General features: G+C 38.1%; 1 protein-coding gene across 2 annotated transcripts in view; it reads right to left on the reverse strand.

Annotated features, from left to right (window-relative positions):
* Positions 1-1699: 1699 nt before the first annotated feature.
* The window catches only part of GPC5 (glypican 5), a 796885-nt gene continuing 774936 nt past the window's right edge, over positions 1700-23648 (reverse strand). Inside the window, exons 8-9 of one of the 2 annotated variants that reach the window (XM_076362213.1) lie at positions 8245-8375; positions 1700-7943 (exon numbers count right to left, since the gene is read on the reverse strand). In XM_076362213.1, the coding sequence (XP_076218328.1) occupies positions 7848-7943; positions 8245-8375 (227 nt within the window). In that variant the 3' untranslated portion in view covers positions 1700-7847. Of the gene's footprint in view, positions 7944-8244; positions 8379-23648 lie in introns of both variants that reach the window. The other variant, XM_076362206.1, reaches the window with a different exon arrangement.

Below are 23648 nucleotides of genomic sequence, written 5' to 3' on the forward strand. Positions count from 1 at the left end.
CATCCTGGTGTAACTGCATAGCCTTGTAACATGGCATTGCCATGGTTAGTAACTGGCTATCAGCTTTGTATTGAGTTTTCAAGTCCTCCAGACTGATGCTCATCAGACTTACTGTCTGAATTTTTCTTTACTTGCTTGCAGCTTTGTTTTGCTTGGTTTAGCTGTGACAGTAGGTTTTTTTGTAATTGACCAGGTGGCTATGGCAAATTTGTTTTACTTTCGTTTATCTTTGCATGAGACAACCATAGTTTTATACAGACAGCAGTAACAAGCAGTTTTTCTATGTAGAATGAGATATTTATGACTTTAACACAATGATATAATGTAGAGAAATACAGGCTTAGTGCAATAGCGGAGTCCTTGAGAAATGCAGACACAGGGTGTGGTGTAGAGGAGCACAGGTGTGGGATGGTAAAGGACAGGGCACAGGGTTGGTACTGGGGACCCCGTGGCTATAAACAACTGACCCGTGGTCAGTTAAAAAAATGCAGACCTGGAGTGGGACAAAACTGGTTTTAAGGGTAACAAAGAGAACCAAGAGGTAGTATCTAACATATGTAAATGGCACCGTATATAGTAAATTCAAATGTAATCTGGAGCAACAGATGAATGAAGGAGGAGCAAAGGTATAAAAGTGTGTTGGCGAACGTATAAAAATGACATAAAGTGAATCCTGAGGTGAGGAAGAATAAACCATCAACATCATATTCCTCCCTTTGAAGGACCCCGGATGTTGATGACCCAACATAATCCCTCTCCTGCAGTCTGAAACTACCAGTTTTAAGACCCAGACAAACAGTGGAAGGCTGAGCATAAAACTATGAAAAAGAGATAGAAATTACGTAGTTTATGTATTACAATTTATTTGTATTATTACTCTTATTGAGGCTTTTTCTGTGTAGAAATATTCTAACCAGGTAACTATGCTTTCTTTCTTTTTCTGTAGTAATTAGATCTAGGCTAATAATGATTCTTGAATTAGATTGTTAAGATTTTAATTATACTAACAGTAAATTCTTGGCTTTATATGTATGGTACATTTCCTCTGTCCGTAAACAAAACTTTAAGTGTAAAACTAGGCCGCTATGTTTCAGCAACTGGACTAGTCCAGAGCGCAGAAAAGTGTGAGTCAGTGAGAGTTTAAATTCTAGATGCATGAGTTTAAACTACTTTTCCCCTCTGCCTAAAGAAACAGATAGGTCTAAAGCAATTTTGCTTTATGCTGTTTATTTTAATCAGTGGGTTTGTGGTGTTTCCTAGGATTTGAAATTGCGTGGATACTTACAGTCTTCCATAAGGCTGATCTTTTGTGGTTTTTATTTATAGAACACCGTAACTAATGTGATACAGTTTAGAAACCTTTTTGCTTATCAAAAGTATATCTCAACAATTCTCATAGAAATTCCATTGTCAACAGCTGTCCTTGGTCTTAGTGGTTTTCTAAAGTGTTATAGAGTAACAGGACCTTCAGGGCAAAAGATTGAAATCAAAGAAATTAAGACAGTATTTCAAAATACTTGTTTTAACCAGGTATTAGTGTGCAAGTCTACTTACATATTTGAACACAAGTAGTTTCCTCTTACCCTTGCTGTTTAGATTACTAAAATGCTGAAAATTTTATCATCAAGTCACATATTTCATAGGAAAATACATTACTTTTTCCTTAGAGGAAAGTAAGAGTTCACAATATAAATTTTTGTTAACTTAATTTTTTATTTGTCATGGTATACATATAACAAGTATAGAGCAGTGAAATACAAATTGCGTATGTAATGTTGTGATGCCTTTCTGAAAACAATCTTACTGTATTAAATGTATCAGTTCAGTTTTGCATGTAGATAATACAAAGTCAAGCTATGCTTGCAGTTATATCCATGGAATTCAGTAGTATCACAAATGTCTAAAAGAAGAACCTGGCCCATGCACTAATTACCAGTCCTACCAATGATCTGAAATTACAAATACAGTATTTTTTATAGCTTACTAAAGATATACATGACAAGCAACATTTATTATTCAGGATCATGTTGCTTTTTACCTTTTTGAAGGCCTGGTATACCATATTTTGTTTTGCTTGATAAACCTCTGATCTTTTTAAAAATAAAAAGGTGAAAGACAAGGATTTCATGAACATCTCTGTCTGCCAAAAAGCAGGAATGTGAACAGACATGAAAAATATTTTTAACAGCCAGCACAAAGGTGTTAGCTATATATATAAATAAAGTAAACTAACAGTAAACAGAAAAGCACATTCTCCTACTATGCAACACCAATCCCCTACAGACATAGCTATAGGGGACAAAGAAAGAGAAATGGCTCAGGGTAAGGTACACTGATGTATGTATTGGGCAGTATGTTTTTGCCCATTGGCAAGAGATCTGTTCTAGTCTTCTATGCGTGGCATGTGTATGAATAAAATCAGACTTTGCTATGAGTTTTTTAATGGCCATATCCTGCTTTAGATACTGAAGTATGAATCCTTGCACAAGGTGAAACTGTGAAAATTTTTTGCATTATGTGTTTACGCTATTAAAATGTTTTGTTGCACCTAACATTGTGTCCACTTGCTATAAATGTGTGACTAAACTGCCATGAGCACTATGGCCACCCTGTCCATTGCACCAGTGCCATTGTCTGTGGAGACGCAAGGTGAACTGGATCAAGGAGATCCTTTGGGTCAGAAATACCCCGACCAGTTTCACTGCATGGTCCTGTAAACTCTTGTACCAGCACAAATGGGAGAGAGAGTGACACTGAAAGAAGCAGGAAAAACAGAAACTGCCACTGAGAAAAACCTCCATGTGACTTAAATTCAAGAGACTAACAATTGATTTAGACTGCCTGACAAACCTGGAGACACTTAGTCGTGACACCTAAATTAGGCATGCACAGCAGGTGATCTTAGCACAGTCCTCTGCACTGTAAGGGGTGATGAGATGCATTGACCGAGTCCTCCCAACCACGGAAGCTCAGCATGTTATTCCTCTTCAATGTGAGCTGGTAAAAGAGCTTCATGGGGTACCAGGTATATTGTCTCTAGCATTTCACATTTACAAGTTCCAAAATAAAGTAAAAGAGAAAGTTTCCAACTGCCAGACATGCAAATTTTGACTGGCAAAATCTGTCAAGCCAGATTTTTTGTTCATATATCACCAGAAAGAATTAGGAGTTAGAACTTTATTAATAAACTTGCTAAGATTTGCAAGAGGAGAATCTGGGTTTTACTAGAGCTACATTAGCTTTTTAGTCTAATGTAGTTAGAAACAACTTTTATTTTATTCCTATTATAATCAGTTGTGACTCAGAGCACACAGAAAAAGCATCATTTGCTGAATAAGATTCCTGTTTACATAATTATTTCAGAGTAGAATTGAACTTAAAAAAACCCTAAGCAGAGATAGCTTCAACCAGTTATTTTAATTCATGCTCCTGAGAAGATTCTATGGAAATATTAATGTTAATCTGAAATCTTCGATAGCTTAATCTAAACCCTGTTATAATCTGAACAAGAATATTATCTTAGTAAACATATAAAAATACAGGTATAGAGAAATAAATGATGTATATGTGTATCTGTCTATCTATAGAAAGAGAGAAAGACAAAGATAACCTGTTACATGGCTATAGTTGTGCTTCATCTTTTATTAGTTATGAAAGGAACAATGATATCTGCTTCTGAAGGAAATAAGTGTTTTTTGTTCTCTTTCACTGGCTACACTTGGGAAAGCTGTCATCTTGAAATATTTATTTAAAGTGCTAGGACATTAGTTATGAGAACAAGTACTTCAGTACTTTTTTCCCAGGAGGTACAGGTACATTTAAACATACAGGTACATCTAAAGAAAATAAAAATGGACATTCAAGAAGAATAGCTTGATCTTACCAGATAAAAATATTCTGGATTTTTGAAATGTTGTATTTTTTAGAATTATTCTTTTTCTGAAATAGTTTTACAAGTAACTACACTGTTCTCTAAGAAATTATTCCCTACAAAGCTCTCTCACCTGATGGTTGTGGCTTTTTTTTTAATTGTACTGAGACCAGTTACGTAACTTTAATAGTAATATCTATTGCAATTTTAGTATAAACAGCATTTGAATGAGTCTGAAAAATAGTACACATTGAGCACAGCATTCCTTCTTTAAACCGTATCAGCTATAATACATGAAAAGTTTATTTAAAAGAAAGCAAAACAAAACAAAAATCTCATTCACCAAAGGATTTGGGAGATATGGAGAAGTTTTAGACTGTTAAAATGTCTGAGTGAAAGTACTCAGAGCAACCAAGACCTAGGTGCCATTTCTCAGGTCATCTGGGAAGCTCAGTGGCAGCCCTGTGCTGCCTGTATGATCTGCTGTTGGGAAAAGACTCTGCATCCCAAGGCAATCCAGAGTGGCTCACATACATACTGCATATGGTCCACCATTTTATGTGGATACGGATGTTTTTACACTGTATAGTCATGATCTCCAGTTTAGCCTTTTTTTCTTTTTATCCTCCTGGCTTCTCTAACATACTCTGCATTTTTCTGCTCAGTGCTATTCCTCATTTCATTGTTGGCTTTAACACAGGCAACATTGCAGGTTTTTTTCTTTTCCAGTTGCCAAACTTGGAGCTACACTTCAACATCATGCTATGTTCCCACAGTTTCTTGCAAGGCTACTCCCTTGCAAGGTAACCTTGAGACAGATTGCCAAACAGCCTTGGCTCCCTTCTCCTTGCTCTGAGCTATTTTAATGATTTTTTATAGTTCTTTAAGAAACAAGAATATTTCTTTATAGCGTGGTAGATATGATGAAAGAATCATCATGCAGCCTGGAAGACGTATGAGTCTAAGCTATCATGTGGAGTGTGTGGTGATGCCTAGAGATAGATGGGACAGGAGGGTGAGTGAGGTCTCATGGCCGAGGGGCCAGTGAGGGATCTCCAGACCTGCCACTGTTGTATTCATATTGCCACTAGTTTGTTCATATGTGTCTGGGAAGGAGAGACCTAATTTTCCACTCCAGAAGGGATCTTAGAAATGACTTTGTGTAGGTGCAGTGTAGAAGATAAGGGGAACAGGCCATGAAGAACAGAGGATTAACACAGACTAGTAATTAACATATACCTGAAGAGGCCTTAGGAGCTAATTACTACCATTATTTGAAAATGGGGCTTGTGTTTCCAAGGTGCTATAGAATAAACTGTTATCTCCTTGACTACCTGGTGCCATCAGTAAGGTCTTGAACAACACACGAAAGTGAGGAATGGAAAAAAAGTGCTTCAGGATATAAATAAAATTCTAAGTAATGAGTACTGGTAGATTTTTTTTCTCCATTTCTGAAACTCTTATTCAAAGCTTTATTCCATTTTCCTCGAAGTGACTGACACTGGTCATTCATTGTTAAAAAAAATTGTTGCCGGACTAGATTGATTACTGGTTTGAGCTGGCATGAAAAAGGAAAAGAATGAAATCAGATTTTCTTTCCCTGAATTACCAATGTCATAATTTCAGTGTATGCTGAGACAAGACAAATGAATTTGAAAGACTGGTTTACAAAACCTGCAAAAGAAAAAAGAGGTCAAATACAATTTACACACTGGCACACATGTCTATTAATGATGTTTATCTGGGCATGGAATTGCTCTTAGTAATGTTCACTTGCTTTTCTAAATTTTATATCTGTTTACCTGTATATTATACTGTGTGCACTAATGACTAATGCATGCATTTGGGAATAAAAATATTTACATATGTTTCTTTATATTAGTATCATATAAAATTAACTGTTTTACAGTCTAGGAAGAGTTCTAGGTACAGTATGAGTGCATACAATACTGTACCATTTATTTTTTTCTCTTGTAAAGGACTGTAAAGGAGAAGTAGCTACAAAATAGCCTTAAATACTTTCTGGTTAAAATGACATGGGAATTAGTCATGGCAGGATAATCAAATCTTATAACAGTAATACATAATGTACCATTAGCACTGTGGAGCACTTTAGCTTGCCTCATCTTATAAAGCATAAGAACTTGAGCTGGGATTCATGTTGTGATTCAGATTTACATTCACGTGTCACCGCTTCAACTAGGTATCTAAGCTCCCGATATTACTGATGGAGACTTGGCGTATGATTCATGGGCCCACATATGCATGTCTAGATCTATTTGAGATATACAAGGATATCCCACTTAGCTACCAGCTGCCACTCTGGATGGCTCCCATTTAAGGAAGCCTCTGGAATTTCCCATAAATCCTGCATCATATATGCCAGTCCCATGAGGATGTCTTGGATACTCAAAAAAATGTTAGGTGGCACCAGACACTTACTTTTGGGCAACTGAGTTGCTTTCTTAGATGTCTGTCTTCATATGAGGTGAATAATGCACTGGGCTTCATGACTGTGTTGACAAAGGGCTCCGGTCACTTGCCCACAGAAAAACCTGAGGGCCTTCAGAGCAGTAGCTGGACACCAGGTGGGGTTTTTTTACAGCGTCCTAATTGGCACTCATTGCTGGTATTTTAGTGATTGAGTGTTACTCTGTATTTCCACTGACTTTGGTGACAGCTTAGAGATATAGAGCACATATGGAATAGATATATAGCACATGTAAATATCTTTATGTAGACATATAGATTAAGATACCTTAATCCAACATTGAATCCTAACCTTGCTGTTATCTCTAGAAAAAATGCAGTTATATGAATATCTGCATATACATATACAGTATCTAATAAGTAGTTTTTCTGAACTAAGAAAAGTAATTCCTACTAAAATTAGCTGACTTTACAGTGTGCATTTTTTTCCTTTTTGGAGAAAGACAGAAGGGCAAATTCGACATTTTCTGTTTTACAGGGATCATGTCCCAGAAGGCAGGACTTTAAATACAAAACTCATAAAGTGCTGAGCAAATGTTTCATCAGTTGCTATCAGTTATATGTGGGATTGTGAATAGCAGCACAAAGTCCACATGGAGACCAGTTACTCCTGTTTTACCCCAGGGGTTGATACTGTTTGATTTCTTCATTAATGTCCTGGACGATGTAACAGAGTGCACTCTCAGCAAGTTCTCACAGAGGATACAAAAATGGGAGGAGTAGCTGATACACCAGAGAGTTGTTCTGCCATTCAGAGGGACCCTGACAGACTGAAGAAATGGCTTGACAGGAACCTCATGAAGTTCAAGAAAGGGCAATGCCAAGTCCTCCTCCTGGGGAGGAATAACCCCATGCACCGGTGCGTGCTGGTGCATGCTGGCTGGAAAGCAGCTTCACAGAGAAGGAACTGGGGGTCCTGATGGACACCAAGTTAAACATGAGCCAACAATGTGCCCTGGCAGGAACGGCAACCAACATCCTCCTGAGCTGCATTAGGAAAAGCATTGCCAGCAGGCCAAAGGAGGTGATTCTCCCCCTCTGCTCAGCACTGGTGAGACTGTATCTACAGTGCTGTGTCTAGGTCTGGGCTCCCAAGGACAAGAGAGACATGGACATATTGGATAGAGTCCTGCAAAGGGCCATGAAGATTTTTAAGGGACAGGAACAAGTCTTATACAAGGAGAGGCTGAGTCAGCTGGGACAGTTTGGCCTGGAGAAAAGAAGATGCAGCGGGGATCTTACCAAAGTGTATAAATACCTGATAAGGGGAGTAAAGAAGATGGAGCCAAACTCTTCTCAGAGGTGCCCAGTGACAGGACAAGAGGCAATGGGCACAAACTGAAATACAATAAATAACATTTAAATGAAAGAAAAAACTTTTTGCTATGAGTGTTCAAGCACTGGAACAGGTTGCCCAGAGAGGCTGTAGAGTCTCCATCCTTGGAGACATTCAAAGAGCAACTGGATTGGCCTTGGGCAGCTTGCTCTAGTTGACTCCACTTTGAGCACAGGGTTGGTCTAGATGATCTCCAGGGGCCCCTTCCGTGACTCGGTGATTCTGTGATCTCTTTTTTACAAATCGCTTTTAAGAGAAACATTAGCATAGTCAACTTATTTTTGACATAAAATATTATAAAAGGAAACAAGACTTTGCATGACTATACAGGTGTTAAATAAAAACACAGGAAAAATAATACAGAAACAACTTTGTTACTATTCAGGCCTAAGATCAGAGAGGCTGATATTATACAAGTTATCATAAATATTGCTATATCCACCAGACCCCTTATTCCAGGCTTGTGAGTGGGGATAAACAGATGACAATGAGACACATATATCAAGCCAGAGCTAAACAGTTACCAAAGACTGAGAAATAGTGTTACCAAACTAATCAGCATAAATGTCATATAAACAGACATTGTTGTACATCCTGCTCCAGTTGTGTCTAAAGTGCTGCCATCGTTGGTTTGATGGATTTGTTTTACGTCACTGAGGTTCATCTTGTCTGGCATCCCTGCTGAGACAAATAAGAAAATATAGTATGATGCATGCTTTGTTACTACTGGCAACATGTTATAGCTAGAACAAATTTAAATATCCTCAGCACGCAGACTGTCACAGTTTGGTTTCTAATTCTCATGTTACTGCCAAATTCAAAATCCTTTATAATTGCATCTAGAAACATACACTATACTATATGGCTATTCACTGTTGAAAGTAGTTCAGAGGTCTGCCAGCTCTGAACAAAGTTGTTCTTGTAGAAAAATATCTCAGCAAACATTTGCAGACTGAAGTGAACAGTTTTGCAAGTCCCAGTAGTACCTAAAAGTCCACTGCTCACATCTTTCTTGGATTTGAAAGAAAAGGGAAATAAATTAATGTGAAATTGCTTGTGTCTGGGTCCCAATATTATTCCAAAATAATGTATACCTGATGGAAGGCATGCAGTAAAGTATACGCATTGCTATATAAAACCTCCATTTTGGCACAATTTAAACAGACTTTACAACATTGTAAGGCAAAATTGTAAAGCTAACCTTAAACAGGAACCCTTTTACTGAGTTCCTGGCTGAATATTTGTAATTTTTTGGACCAGGGTAAATATTTCTCCATCTCAAAACAGTGCTTTGTATGGAACAAGGATGTGATCACCCATTATATTCCCTCTGCCTGGTTAAACAATCAGAAACAGAACGTCTTGGAGACACATCCAGATTTGGTAGCATTGTGAGCTGCTTGTATTTGCTATGCATACTTCTAGACTAACTGTCTTATCCCATATAATAACTTATGGCATGCCACTATCAATCAAAATTAACAAGTCTAAATTCAGTGTTATTACATGCAACAAATATTGACATTGTAATTACACTGAGACTGAAAAAGGCTTCATACAAAGCAAAGTCAATATTTATATAATTAGGTCAATACATACATAATTCAGAAGGTAAACTACTGTTGGAACAGCAGCATTAGAAAGAAGCTCAGCTCTACTGAGCTGACATATTGATTTTACAGTCTGAGTTTCTGCATTATTATTCATTGTTTAGGTACTTCTTTCCTCTCTGTATCATTAAGAAAGATGAATAAACTAGTGATTCTTTTTTTTTTTTTTAATTATTATTCAAAGGGGCTGTGATGAAGTATAAATATTTTAGTCATGGTGTTATCCTCTTTGTTAAGTTGGTTTAACAGACGCTACAGAGAATCCTCCTTTTTAAAAGGAACAACTTTTTTGGTGCTTATGTTAAAAATACTCTTCTCTAAAAGCAACTTCAAAGCTGATCTTTGTGAACTTGCTGTATGTACTCAAATCTCCTTCCTGTAGCTTTGAAAAAATGCATTAAGGGAAGAGTCAGCTAAAGTCAATCATGTTGTCTGAAAAACCTGCTAGAATGAATTTGTCTTCTTTGCTGCTGTACTTAGACGGCAGAATATACTGCTATTTTGTGTGGATTTATCGATCCAGTGCTCTTGCCTGGAATTTGTGAAAATTAGCTCTATGAGTACAATGCAAGTGGACATACAAGGAGGAAGAGTGACAATAGATGTTGAGAAGGAGGGAATACAACTACTCCTTATCATGCACATTCAGCAACCTGTCTAGAAAAAGATCAGTCACTCAACACTTCACAGAATGGATGTTTGGTGGATCATCAAAGAGGATATATCAAGGTGTTTTTTTCAGGGAAGTTTTGTAAGTAGAAAAACAACAAAAAAATGGTTTGGGTCATTTCTCCAGAGCATTAGTGAGGTTTTCCCGTACTTAAAAAGATGAATTTCAACAGACAGTGAAAAACTCAACTCTCACCTATAGAATCATAGAATCATTTAGGTTGGAAAAAACCTCTAAGATCATCGAGTCCAACCCCAAACCTAACACTGCCAAGTCCACCACTAAACCGTGTCCCTAAGTGCCACATCTACACGGCTTTTGAATACTTCCAAGGATGGTGACTCAACCACTTCCCTGGGCAGCCTGTTCCAGTGCTTGATAACCTGTTCGGTGAAGAAATTTTTCCTAAACCTCCCCTGACACAACTTGAGGCCATTTCCTCTTGTGTTATCGCTTGTTACTTGGGAGAAGAGACCGACACCCACCTCGCTACAACCTCCTTTCAGGGAGTTGTAGAGAGTGATAAGGTCTCCCCTCAGCCTCCTTTTCTCCAGGCCAAACAACCCCACTTCCCTCAGCCGCTCCTCATAAGGCTTGTGCTCTAGGCCGTTCACCAGCTTCGTTGCCCTTCTTTGGACACGCTCCAGCACCTCAACGTCCTTCTTGGAGTGAGGGGCCCAAAACTGAACACAGTGTTCGAGGTGCGGCCTCACCAGGGCCGAGTACAGGGGCATGATCACTTCCCTACTCCTGCTGGCCACACTATTTCTGATACAGGCCAGGATGCCATTGGCCTTCTTGGCCACCTGGGCACACTGCCGGCTCATGTTCAGCCGGCTGTCGACCAACACCCCCAGGTCCTTTTCCGCCAGGCAGCTTTCCAGCCACTCTTCCCCAAGCCTGTAGCGCTGCATGGGGTTGTTGTGGCTGAAGTGCAGGACCCGGCACTTGGCCTTGTTGAACCTCATACAGTTGGCCTCAGCCCATCGATCCAGCCTGTCCAGATCCTTCCTACCCTCAAGCAGATCAACACTCCCACCCAACTTGGTGTCGTCTGCAAACTTACTGAGGGTGCACTCAGTCCCCTTGTCCAGATCATTGATAAAGATGTTAAACAGGACTGGCCCCAATACTGAGTCTGGAGAACACCACTTGTGACTGGCTGCCAACTGGAGTTAACTCCATTCACCACGGCTCTTTGGGCCCGGCCATCCAGCCGGTTTTTAGCCCAGCGAAAAGTATGCCCATCCAAGCCATGAGCAGCCAGTTTCTCCAGGAGAATGCTGTGGGAAACAGTGTCAAAGGCTTTACTGAAGTCTAGGTAGACAACATCCACACCCTTTTCCTCATCCACTAAGCGGGTCACCTTGCCATAGAAGGAGATCAGGTTAGTCAGGCAGGACATGCCTTTCATAAACCCATGTTGACTGGGCCTGATTATCTGGTTGTCCTGTACATGATCTGCTTCCTAACCTTCCCCGGCACCGAGGTCAGACTGACAAGCCTGTAGTTTCCTGGATCCTCCTTCCAGCCCTTCTTGTAGATGGACGTCACATTTGCTAACCTCCAGTCAATGGGGACCTCCCCGGTTAGCCAGGACTGGTGATAAAGGATTGAAAGTGGCTTGGTGAGCACTTCCACCAGCTCCCTCAGTACCCTTGGGTGGATCCCATCTGGCCCCATAGACTTGTGTGTGTCTAAGTGGTGTAGCAGGTCACTAACGAATTCCCCTTGGATTATGTGGGCTTCATTCTGCTCCCCATCCCTGCCTTCCAGCTCAGGGGGCTGGGTACCCGGAGGACAACTGGTCTTACTAGTAAAGACTGAGGCAAAGAAGGCATTAAGTACCTCAGCCTTTTCCTCATCCTTTCTCACTATGTTTCCCCCCACATCCAGTAAAGGATGGAGATTCTCTTTAGCCCTCTTTGTTGCTAATGTCTTTATAGAAATATTTTTAATTGTCTTTTACGGCAGTAGCCAGCTGAAGTTTTAGTTGGGCTTTGGCCATTCTAATTTGCTCCCTGCATAACCTCATGACATCCTTGTAGTCCTCCTGAGTTGCCTGCCCCTACAACAAAGCAATTCACCAAGTGCTATAGGTATAACGAAGCGTGTTTTTCCCAGTGTATTTACAGATACGTTATCACAGCAGTGAAAGATATGGTCTTATCTTAAACATCCAGGATATCACTTATTATAAAAGATAATCATCATAAAAAGAAAAATATTCCTAGATCTTGCAGTTAAAGAAATAGCCGGTTTCAGTTAGAGTATGTGATCTGAATCTGAAGGCAATGTGACTAGATATTAATTACTGACTGGAGAGTCAGGTTTAATTTCTAGTGAAAATTTCATTGGCAATATTATGGAAAATAGGAAAAAAATAGATTTCATTTTATGGGAAATGTTATATCTTTTTTTTTTTTTTCCTTTTCTTTCCAGCCTCAAATGAAAACTGCAGACTTTGGAAGTTCCCATGAAGAGAGTGTTTTTAAAAAATGTTCAAACCTACCAATACATTTTCCTTTGATCAATCAAATGCCATAAAGTATTTAATATAATCTCTGACATTAAATGAATATACTGTTAGGATTGCAGTGTAAACATACAGCAAACCTTTCACCTATTCAGCCCCATAGGTCTATGCCACAACTTTGACTTTATTGAAGTGAGAAGTTCAAAAAACATATTTAGACATGATCCTGTGAAAAGACCACTGAACAGAAAACCACTCCTAAAAAATAGCCTATTTTAACAGAAATGTGGTTTTCCCCCCCCAGAATCTTATGTCTTTTTTTTTTTAGCCATTTCTAATAAGTATAGCCATAAATTTAATTCCTACACCTAGTCTATACTTTCTATTTAAATAAATAGGTTCTGTTGTCCATTATGCATCAGGATTTAAACATATATGTCACTGTTCATATATCATAATCAGTAATGGAAGTGATCCTTTCCTCGAAATGAATTTAACTTTCGTAGTTCACAGCAAACTTGCAATGAGAGGTATCCAAACATTTGTAGCAGAACAGACCAAAACCAAAAGCAAACTTGTTTGGTTTCACTTTCCTCACATGCTAGAAGCTGGAATTATGTTATAGAAAAGGTATTTAAGTTTCTCAAATATTTCAGATGATCTCTGATAAATGTCTAGTTTAGCATCAAAATCATACTAGAGCTAATATATTGACTGGAAAATGGTAAAATTCAGAAGTTTCAGCTGAGATTCAGAGTTTTTTTTCTGAAGAAAATCTAGAATTGCAGCAGAGCAGAAGGTAAATTGCTTGGGAATTAAAATCCAAATATAATGTTTGCATGAACCTATATAAAACAAAGCTGCCAAGTATCACATACCTGTCCCCAACATCAGCTGTGAAACTCAGTGGCTACAATTTAAAGTATTGTCCTGCTCTGGTTTAGAAAAAATTAATCAGTAAAAGAAGTTCACCAAACATTGTTATAAATATTACAGTATCTCATTACAGTGTAACAGCTGCAGAGTATTTCTAATGCTTTTTAACATCTTCTAAAGATATTTAAAGCTTGTGAGAGGTATTGGTACCAGCAGCCTTGAGAGCTGACCTGTTACGTTCTCCAGAATAGCTACAGCAACAATACAATTTCCTTCCAATATTCAGCAAGAGCCTTTAACCTTGATTTGAAAAGTCAAACCTAAAGTCACGGAAGATTTTCATTTGACATGGAGCTTTTCTACTGAGATTGTAAAAATGTTACAAAAATGGGCTACGACTTTTGAGCAGTAGATGCTTGCCTAACAAGGGCCATGCTGGGATTTTAAGCATTTTAAACGTTTTAAATGGAACATCCTCTAATAATGGCCTAGTTTGAAACCAAACCAGAAATTGTTTGTGTAACTGTAGTCTAACCTCAAACACCTTGCTGTATTATCTACTATCTGCTGAGTAACATATATCAGAACTAACATGGCTCTTCAAGGGAAAATGAAGCTGCCAAATGAGCTGCTGTGGGAATCCCCTTGGATACAAACCCTGTCAAAGATTTAGAGAGGAGGAAGAACTGGATTTCTCTCTGTGCATCATTCTTATGATGTTCTGGAAGATTCAAAATACAGCTTTTATGGCACAAGCATTTTCTATGGGCCTCAAATATGAGGAAGAATTTGAGTAAAGATGGGACAGTGTTTCAGACAGGAAAAAAATGCAGAATGTGGCTTTTACAAGACAGTACTCCTGTGAAGTTGTATGCAAAATTCTTCTTAGATGGGCAAATAATTATTTCAAACATTATATGTAAGCTAAATTTCAGGATCTTACAACACATGAGCTGTGAAGAAAAGCACTGATAACTAGTTGAAGTTCTGTCCCAAAATTCATAAGAAAGATCATGAAGAAGCTTTATGAGACGTTAAAGAAATACATAAAGGTCAGATGAATAGACCAAAAACCTGATGTGCTGTGGATAAATGTTTAAATATGAAGTTTGAAATGCAATTTACAATAATGAGATACCTGGACAAGGACGACATGTAGGCATCTTGGTTTATAGATGTCAGTAAGGAGCGATAATATTTTGGGGAAGTAGAAGACAAATTTGGATGCAACTGATAAGTAAACTGAAGAGTTTGTAGGCAAAGGCAAAAAGAAGAATAGCAAAATGATTAAGATCATCATCCCTATCGACGAAGGGACGGTGATATCAGAGCAATGGGTTCAGGAATTTGCAGCTAGCACGAGCTAGGACAATCTCCTTACTATGTCAAATAAACACCAACACTGACTAATATTGACATATTTTTGTAGAATGAAGGAAGACACAGTATTAGTTTGATTCCTGCAATTCGCAGTAATGAGATCTCAATAACGACTTTATGCAGATAAACTTTTAAAAAGTGCATTAACTGATTTTAACAAAAAAGAAGAGGAGAAAAAAAAGTATTTACTTTGCATTGTCATTCCATAAATTAAAATGACGTATTAGTTACCAAACCTTTTTTTTTTTGATTGGCCAATCTTTTGCAACCCTTTATTTTACTGGGGTTTTTTTGCCAGGTTTTATTCCTAACTACATAATATCACGAAAACATTTCAAAACATAGTTATACTAACTAGATCACAGAACTGTGTATAAATACCTCAGACATACTTCAGTTTATACGTAGTGGTTGCTGTGAAAACTTGCATTTCCTATTTTAAATAATAGATAGATTCCTTTACTGAACAGTAGCTATATGTGAGAAAAAAATATTCAGTATATGTCAGATCATTCCCCAGCTAGTGTGTTTAAGCCATTAATCTTAAAAACATCACAAAATACTTATGAGTATCCAGTGCTTAGAAAGAAAAGTAGAAACAACGGACTACCTTTATTATTCGAAGACTCTTCCATGTGAAGTTCATGTGATATTGGCCATGAAGTCTTAATGAGGGAAGGAAAAGATGTCTGAGAAGATCTATATTATGAAGGGTACCTGGTAAATGACTAATTTCCTGAGGCCATTTTCATGTTTTTATGACTGCATCTATACTTGGAAAAGCTAAGGGATTTCCCTAAAAGGAAAGCATATGCTATGTTATGCTTGAACATATGCCCTTCTTATAGTAGTGCATGTATTCACCCTCTTCAGGAAATCTGTATATTTTTATGATGTAGTGCAAGTTTTGCCCTCTCCTTGCACAGTAACTGAAATGGAAAAGAGCAGGGGGGGTTGGAATGGATGATCTCAGAGGTCCCTTCCAACCTCAACAATTCTGTGATTCTATAAGTATTAAATGTTTCACAATTCAGCACTAGTCATGAACAAACAAGCAAACAAAAAACCCCACTGGACTTCACTAACAAGCAGTACAGAGGGAAGGAACCTACATTGCTTTACCATTCTTTGACTACATCGCTTTTGAAGATGTGAACAGTGATATAAGAGATATCTCTGCTAAGAATTAAGTCAGGAATCAACCTAGTGAAAAATGTATCTCTGCTTTATTTTGTTTAGTTTTCATTAATGAAGGAGAAATTAACAGCTGATCCACAGAGGTTAAAGAAATGTCAAAATTTCCAAGCATTTTTCCAATGAAGCTTTGGGGATTTTTAGGCTTTAATTTTAAAGAAAAATAGATTATCCAGCATTGCATATTGGTTTGCCATATCCAAATTATAAATCAGTTTGCTTAGCTGAATTTCTTAATACTTCAAACTTCTTGTCTTTCAGTGAAGCTCCGTTTCCTACAAGATTCATGAGAAAAGAACAGAAGAGTCAACATTATTCATTTAGAATGAATGAAGGCTTTTGCATTATGGAACCTATTGTTACCTAAGTATACATATAACTGCTGCCCTATCATTGAAATTAATGAATTAGCACAGAAAACAGGCTTCAGTGATACTAAAATTGTATGTTGTAAAATGGTTTTGATTCCTATCCCCTTGTATATTTCTATGAGGTCTAAAATCTTAATTTGGGTGGAATAAATTATTGTATCTGACTGTGTCAATTCCAACAGCTTGTCAGTAAAGGTAAGGTGAAAGAGAAAAGAAAATTCAAAACCAAAATGAATAGATTTTGCCAAACCCATAATGTCTCTGTTTCATTATTTGAGTCTGCCTGTGACCATTGCCTGATGCTTTTGAGGTGGGAGAAATAATAAGATATAGTGAAAAATTTAAATAACCAGTTCATTGGGACCCCTAACTTCTGGCATTCAGTGATTAAAGTGTGCCTTGGAGCATAGGGATACATGTTTATTATCCTTGTAAAGTAGAGTGAATGATTCTCATAATTCTCATAAATTCATGCTACTTTTTCTACAGCCACTTTGCGTTATGCAAGAAGAAACCAAACCAAAAGCAACGAAAAGCCAAAATAAAAAAACAACTAAGTGAAAATATGCTTACACCTCCTCAGTTGTATGAGATCATTTTTAACTATGAAGGCCAGAGTCCTTAAAATACATCCATTAAAAACAATTCAGTACAGCTTTTTTAAAATCACAGATGAGCTCATATTTTTGCAGAACTGAATTTCATCTGCTTTGCTATAGTGGTTATATGGGTCAGTTTGTGTCAGAAATGATAAGCCTAAATGCGAGCACCATCCCAAATGCAGCATAAAGTAGCATTATGCTGATGCTGAAGTGGTGAGCTTAAGAAGATAATGACAGATGATACGTAAGGCATGATTAATTCCCCTTAGTTTTTCATATCTGTACAGTCTGCATCTACAGCTAGGGTTCAGTTGGTGAAACATAGCCAACTACAGACATTTTAGATGCAGGGGAGGCGGGTATTGCAGTTGGCATACAGCTGCCCATCCAAAAGAAGCCTGATTCTTACAAAACCCTTTAGGAATGTCTTGGACATCCTAGAGCATCTCCAGTAGCTTTTGGCACTTCTGCTTAGACAACTGAATCTTGCCCTGCATCAAAGTTAGTTACTGCAGCTCCCGTTATAGTGAATGTAGAGAAATAAGTAAATGCAGAAGAAGATGGAGTACTCAGATGTAGATATTTAGTCTGAATTTGGATATATGAATCCTACACTTAGTCACATAACAGGTTCACCACTGAGTGACCAGTGAATATTTTCTGACATATTCCCTGTCATTATGCTTTATATCTTTGGTGGAAAACCAAAACTAAATGCCAAATCATGTAGCTCTGGCAAATGGATTACATTTTAGAAATTCTAGGTAGGAAAACTTAAAAAAAAAAAAAAAAAGTGGGGTATTCATTGAGTTCATATTTGTTTCGCCTGTACTCTTATATTTTCAATTTTATACCTAAACCCCTGCCTTTAAATATTTTTGGTTTCAGCATCTGGTGTTGAAGGGCAGGATGAAGGGCTGCCATATTGCCATGAAAATAATGAATGTCTGATGTGTGCAAACATCTCTGAGAAGCCAGTACTTCATGAAAGTGTTTCCTGCTAAAGTACAGAGTCATTGCAGCTATATTTATATAGCTAAATACACATCCCAGAAGGAGATCCTTCAGGCAAAGTGGCATTGAGTGGCTTATGTCTACCGTGCTCAGACATAGCAATACCTAGAAGAAACTGCTAAACAAATCTCCACTACACAGTACAATGCCCTGCACCTCTTTTAAGCCACACACAGTGGTCTCCTTGACTCAAAGACCCAGTTATCATTTTGTTTGTTTGTTTGTTTTGAGTTTAAAGTGCCTGAAAAAAACATGAGGGTTGTGCTGCAACACACCAGGTGGTGTTTTTATAACACGAAACTGACGGAGTGCATTACAGGCTCGGGGATATGATATCCAGGCATGGAAGAGTGTTTTGAAAATAAAAACCCTGCTGTTGAGGGACTTTGTAGGGCAGAGAAATCCAAGCCTTCGGCCGTCTGGTTTGTGTTGCCATTTGGAAGCAGTTCTTGGAATGAATTATCCACAGAACTTGAGGTTTGTTTTGGAGGGACAGAGATGGTTTTCCTTAATGCTGAGCCACGGAGTGAACTAACATTTATGCAATGTGGACAACGGCAACTGAAACCACGAGACAACTCACAAGCTAAGTTACTTAACAGCGTAGACATAGCCAGTGAAATCAGTGAAATTTGGAGAATTGCTTAGTATCATAGGAAGGTTCTGTACTGTGATTTAAATTCTAGCACCAAATTCTTAATGTCCGCATGAGTCTCACCTCTGTAATTGGCCAGTCATTTCTTTCAGTGAAATGCAATCTTATGGGTTTTCATGGCTGTTCCTAAAAAAAGCAGCTCAGGAAACCTGTATCAGATCCCAGGCAGGACCTTGAGTAGGAATACCAGAGGACTGAACCTGATCTATATGCCACAAGGTGATGTAGAACAGGGAGATGATGCTCACTCAGGAGCCAAGCCAACTGAAAATTTACATTTAGCTTGCCTCCACAAACAGAGATCATCAATGACTGGGATTTCTGTGCCCGCATGTGAAGTGTGGTGATAATGAAGCCATCATTAGATTTCTTTATCTCTCAGAGTAACTTTCTTGCACTTTATCCACTCTATTCTTAAGTAACAGAGCTTTCACCAGTTTCCCCAGGGAAAACTATGTCACTGTCCATATAATGTAGTATGCTGTAGCATGATGCAGGTGTGCTGGTTTTGGCTGGAATAGAGTTAATTGTCTTCATAGTAGCTAGTATGAGGTTATGTTTTGAATTTGTGCTGAAAACAGCATTGATAACTCAGGGATGTTTAGTTACTGCTGAGCAGTGCTTACACAGAGTCAAGGCCTTTTCTGTTTCTCACACCACCCCACCAGCGAGTAGGCTGGGGGTGTACAAGAAGTTGGGAGGGGACACAGCTGGGAGAGCTCACCCCAACTGACCAAAGGGATAGTCCATACCATATGACGTCATGCTCAGCATATAGAGCTGGGGGAAGAAGAAGGAAGGGGGGGACGTTTGGAGTGATGGTGTTTGTCTTCCCAAGTAGCTGTTACACGTGATGGAGCCCTGCTTTCCTGGAGATGGCTGAACACCTGCCTGCCGATGGGAAGGAGTGAATGAATTCCTTGTTTTGCTTTGCTTGCGTGCGTGGCTTTTGCTTTACCTATTAAACTGTCTTTATCTCAACCCACGAGTTTTCTCATTTTTACTCTTCCAATTCTCTCTCCCATCCCACCGGGGGATGTGTGGTGCTTAGTTGCTGGCTGGGGTTAAACCATGACAGCAGGTAAGAACTTTGAAACACAGTGTACTGAGCTGTTGCTAGTTTTTGCTCTCTGTCTATGTACTAAATTGGTACTTATTTGGAGGAAATAATTTAATCTAAAATCCTCCTTTTTGACTTTATATGTTCTAATGATCATTGTAATAATACACAAATCAACACAAATAGCAATTATAAATGCACAGGGAATATCAAGATGCAAGTAATCTCACCTACAAACAAAGGAATAGTATTGCTGTTATTGTTAGAAAGCAATTAAAAAGTCTGCCTAATGACATTAGCTAAGAGAATTCTGCATGGTTAACCATATATTAGGAAATAAATCCAACATATCATGTTTAACTGCACATATTTTATGAAATCTGTATATATGAGAAATAGAGTGCAACCAATGATCTTAACATAAGTCTGGCAAGTAATTTTAACTACAAGAGCAGCAGACATTAAGTCTCTAGTCTAGTATTTGAAAGTTTTCTTTGAAAGTTGACAGTGGCATTTGTTTCATATTATACATTAATGAACTCAGTATTTCCATTTAGAAAACAAAGCTTTTATGAGTTAATGTAACACAAACAAATGGTGTCACAAACCAAAACATTTCCATTTATTTTGCATTCTTAAGAATCAGAAAGAGATAACATTATTTGTTGAAGTGGTTAATGTATACTTTTTTACTTGTAGGTCAGTTTTAGCATATAGCAAAGTATTAGATGTCTAAAAGACGGTTTTATTTTGCATACAGAGACTAAAACATAACTGTATTTTTCGACTGAGGTAGAGAGAACCACAGTAACCTTCATTAGATCTATTCTTATTGCTTTCTCACGCAATAGCTTCTAAATCCATATTAATTATAAGACATGTTCATTATAACTTCAATGCTCTAGGGTGCTGGAATCAACATTGTCAATAATGCCTGTTTTAAATGAAGAAATCCATCCTTTTCACTATTGAGGAACTTTTAACCTTTATCATTAACCTATGCAAAGGCTTCGTAATCAATACAAAATTATAGTAGGGCTAAAGTCCCATAAATCAGACTGGGTAAAACTAAGCAAATTCTTCATTCTTTGAATTTCCATCTGATCAGTACTAATTTCCTTCCTATAAGTCAGATGTCCCATATAAATCACAGTCTTTTGAAACAATTTACCCACATGATTATTTTTTAATTTTTTTTCCAATTTGCTGTAGGAGGTTTCTAATCAACAATTCTGGTTTATACAAAACTACCATCTAGAAGAGAGAGATGAATTTGAACTGAAATTCCTGAAAGTAATGTGTGAACTTGGGTTGAGATGGAGTGGTACCAATTAGGCCCATTAAGAAAATGAAATATTTTTCAATTTTTTTTTTAAATCATTCTGATTCCCAAGATTTATGGCCCAATTTCACTGTAGCAGTTCATTATTTTACTGTTTGTCTGGATGCTGTTTTTAAAATGAAGGTATAAAATCAGTCTTTTTCTGAAAGAGAAATCTGAACTAAACCAATTTCCATTGTTAAGATGATGAAGTAACCTTGGCAATTTTTTTCAGGTCAGTCCACCTAGAATTCCAGTCATTCCACTTTCTGTTAAAAGAAAAAGAGCCTGTAGATTACCTTAATCCCCCAAAACACTGATACATTAAACTGTCCAACTTAATTTTTGCTGTAAAGCATATTTAATGACATATTTCCACAATTTAAGCTGATTTAAGGCAGGACTGCTTGCAGTCATTTCCTCATCATGTCTGCCAGGTGGGGGCTATAAACCCACCTGTTGCCATGCACTGGGACATGCAAGATCCCTGTAGTGTACCTGTTCCCAGAGGTGAGCCATCAGATCCATGATTTTTCTTGCTGAGTTAGTTTTACTGCAGCTTGAGCTTACTTTTAGAACCACCCCACAGTGGGGTCAGATAAGTGCTGGCAAGAGGAAGAAGGGTCTTGCTGTTATAATCTGGGAAAAGACTTAAGCTGTCAGCTAACCATAACATCGTAAAGCACCCAGAAACACTGAGAAAAACGTATAATCCACTGTTGATATCTGACCTAAACCCACATCAAAGACAGGATTACTACAAAAAAGGAAGTGTGGAGCAGTAAAGAAGGTAGACATCCTTGTCTCCATTTGTTCCCTGTAAACAAAAGCACAGCTTTTCTCCTTATAAATAAGAATGCAACACAGAGATTATCTTCGGTCACTGATTTCTCTTCCTTTCTGGGATAACTTTTGGTTCCCCAAGTTTTAGCTCTGCTATTATGTTGAAAATGTATCAAAAGCATATGACTGAAAAGAATCTAGCTCCTGTTGTTTTCTTAGAAATGCATTGTCTAGTCAGATTATGAGGTTTAAAAAATACAATTTTTCATAGAAATTTTTGCTCTCCGATTTTCATTTCAGAGATAGTCCTTTCCGGCAGAGCATTTCAATTTCTTTCAGGCTAGATGGCTGCCTGTGATAAATACTGTGGTGCTTGCTGATGAATATTTATCTGCATCCCTCGGTGTGTTTGGTGCTATGAAATGTCATAGGAAGTCTTGTGTCACAGTGCATCCCACAAGTACAAGATCTTTGATCTAAAGTCACTAAAAATAGACAGTTAAACATCAAAATAAGTGCATTCTTTAAGTTCAGAGATAACCTTGGGGCAATTCAAAGACTAAACCTGGTACCTGTAGCAGTTTTACCTCTCCCTAGGAACGCTGGCCTTGCAGAATTCATACCAATATGCAGGTTTCATGCAAATATACAGTTCCCATTCAGCAACACACAAATAGTGCTGCTTCTGTTTGGCTCCCAAGCATCTGTCCCAGAACAGAAAAAAACTGCTCTCCTCTTCATGCTCCCACAGCCTAAGAAGGCTGACCATTGACTTGATTGGCTCTGGTCGACTGACCGGGGGAAAGTAGTTTCTAACGAAAGCAAGATATCAGTCTCCAGGCTTGTAACAAAAAAAGCGAGTAATGTAATAACAGGTCTCAAGATGACGTGGAAAAAGGAAGAGAAAGATTGAGGAAAAAAGATGATTTCTTTGTTTTCCGGATCGGTAGTGTGGACACAAGGGAAGCCAAAATAAAAAGAAAACCTATATGGTTTCAAGAGTTTCTTCTTAAAAATACATAAGCCGTGTCTGCTCCTTACTTCTAACTGAAGGGGAAGGCCCATCTAACTTAACTTACTTAACTAGCTTAAGCATAAAGGAAGAAACTGAACTGCTATTTCAGGTTAATTTGATAATTTAGATATATTTTCAAAACAGGTTTTCAGTCACAACGCAGCTTTTCAAAAAGAACAGGAGCACAGATGGATGAGAAACAGCTGAACTTTTACAGTTTAGGTTTTTAGCCTGAAGATATTGATCCAAGAGAGAAAGAATTGAGTAAACAATAAATGAGGGTTGAAAAGCAAAGGGAAGAGAAGAGAGAAGGGTGACCTTTATTTAGAGTAACTCTGTGTGGACCTGTAAGTTAAAGACACCATAAGTTTGCACCTTTTTTTTTTGGTTGGGAGGCACTAATCTTGGCTTTAGAGCTACTTCCAGTGGGACATGGTATGTTGAGCTGTACCATTGTCAGTGAAGAGGCATGTGAAAATGTTAAAGACGCTAGTTTTTCATGTATGGGTGAGTCACGGGAACTGAGGGGATACACTGCGGAGTCATTCTGTGAGCTTTCTTTTCCTTTTAAGCTACGTTCTTATCCTGACCATTCACTGTCCTTTAAGCATAAATGTTCTTCCTGAACCTAAGTAAGTACCAACAGACCAGGACCACCTCCTCCACCACACTCCTGTTCTCTGTTGAAGCATCAGCATTTGGCAGGAGAAGGGGAGATGGTAACAGAATGACCTTGGCAGACAACACTACTCACTTTTTTCTTTTAGATGAAGAGAAGGAAGGTTGGACTCAGATTCCACAGGCAGTGCAGCAGAGAAAGCTTTGCAAGAAGCCTGTATCCAAAAGCTTATGAATGTATGCCAGACAACATGAGAACAATAATTCACATACCTGTCCTTCATGTAAGTTTCCTAGAGTTTTTTT

The sequence above is a fragment of the Aptenodytes patagonicus genome, chromosome 1 (assembly GCF_965638725.1).
Source record: "Aptenodytes patagonicus chromosome 1, bAptPat1.pri.cur, whole genome shotgun sequence".
NCBI classification, from domain to species: domain Eukaryota; kingdom Metazoa; phylum Chordata; class Aves; order Sphenisciformes; family Spheniscidae; genus Aptenodytes; species Aptenodytes patagonicus.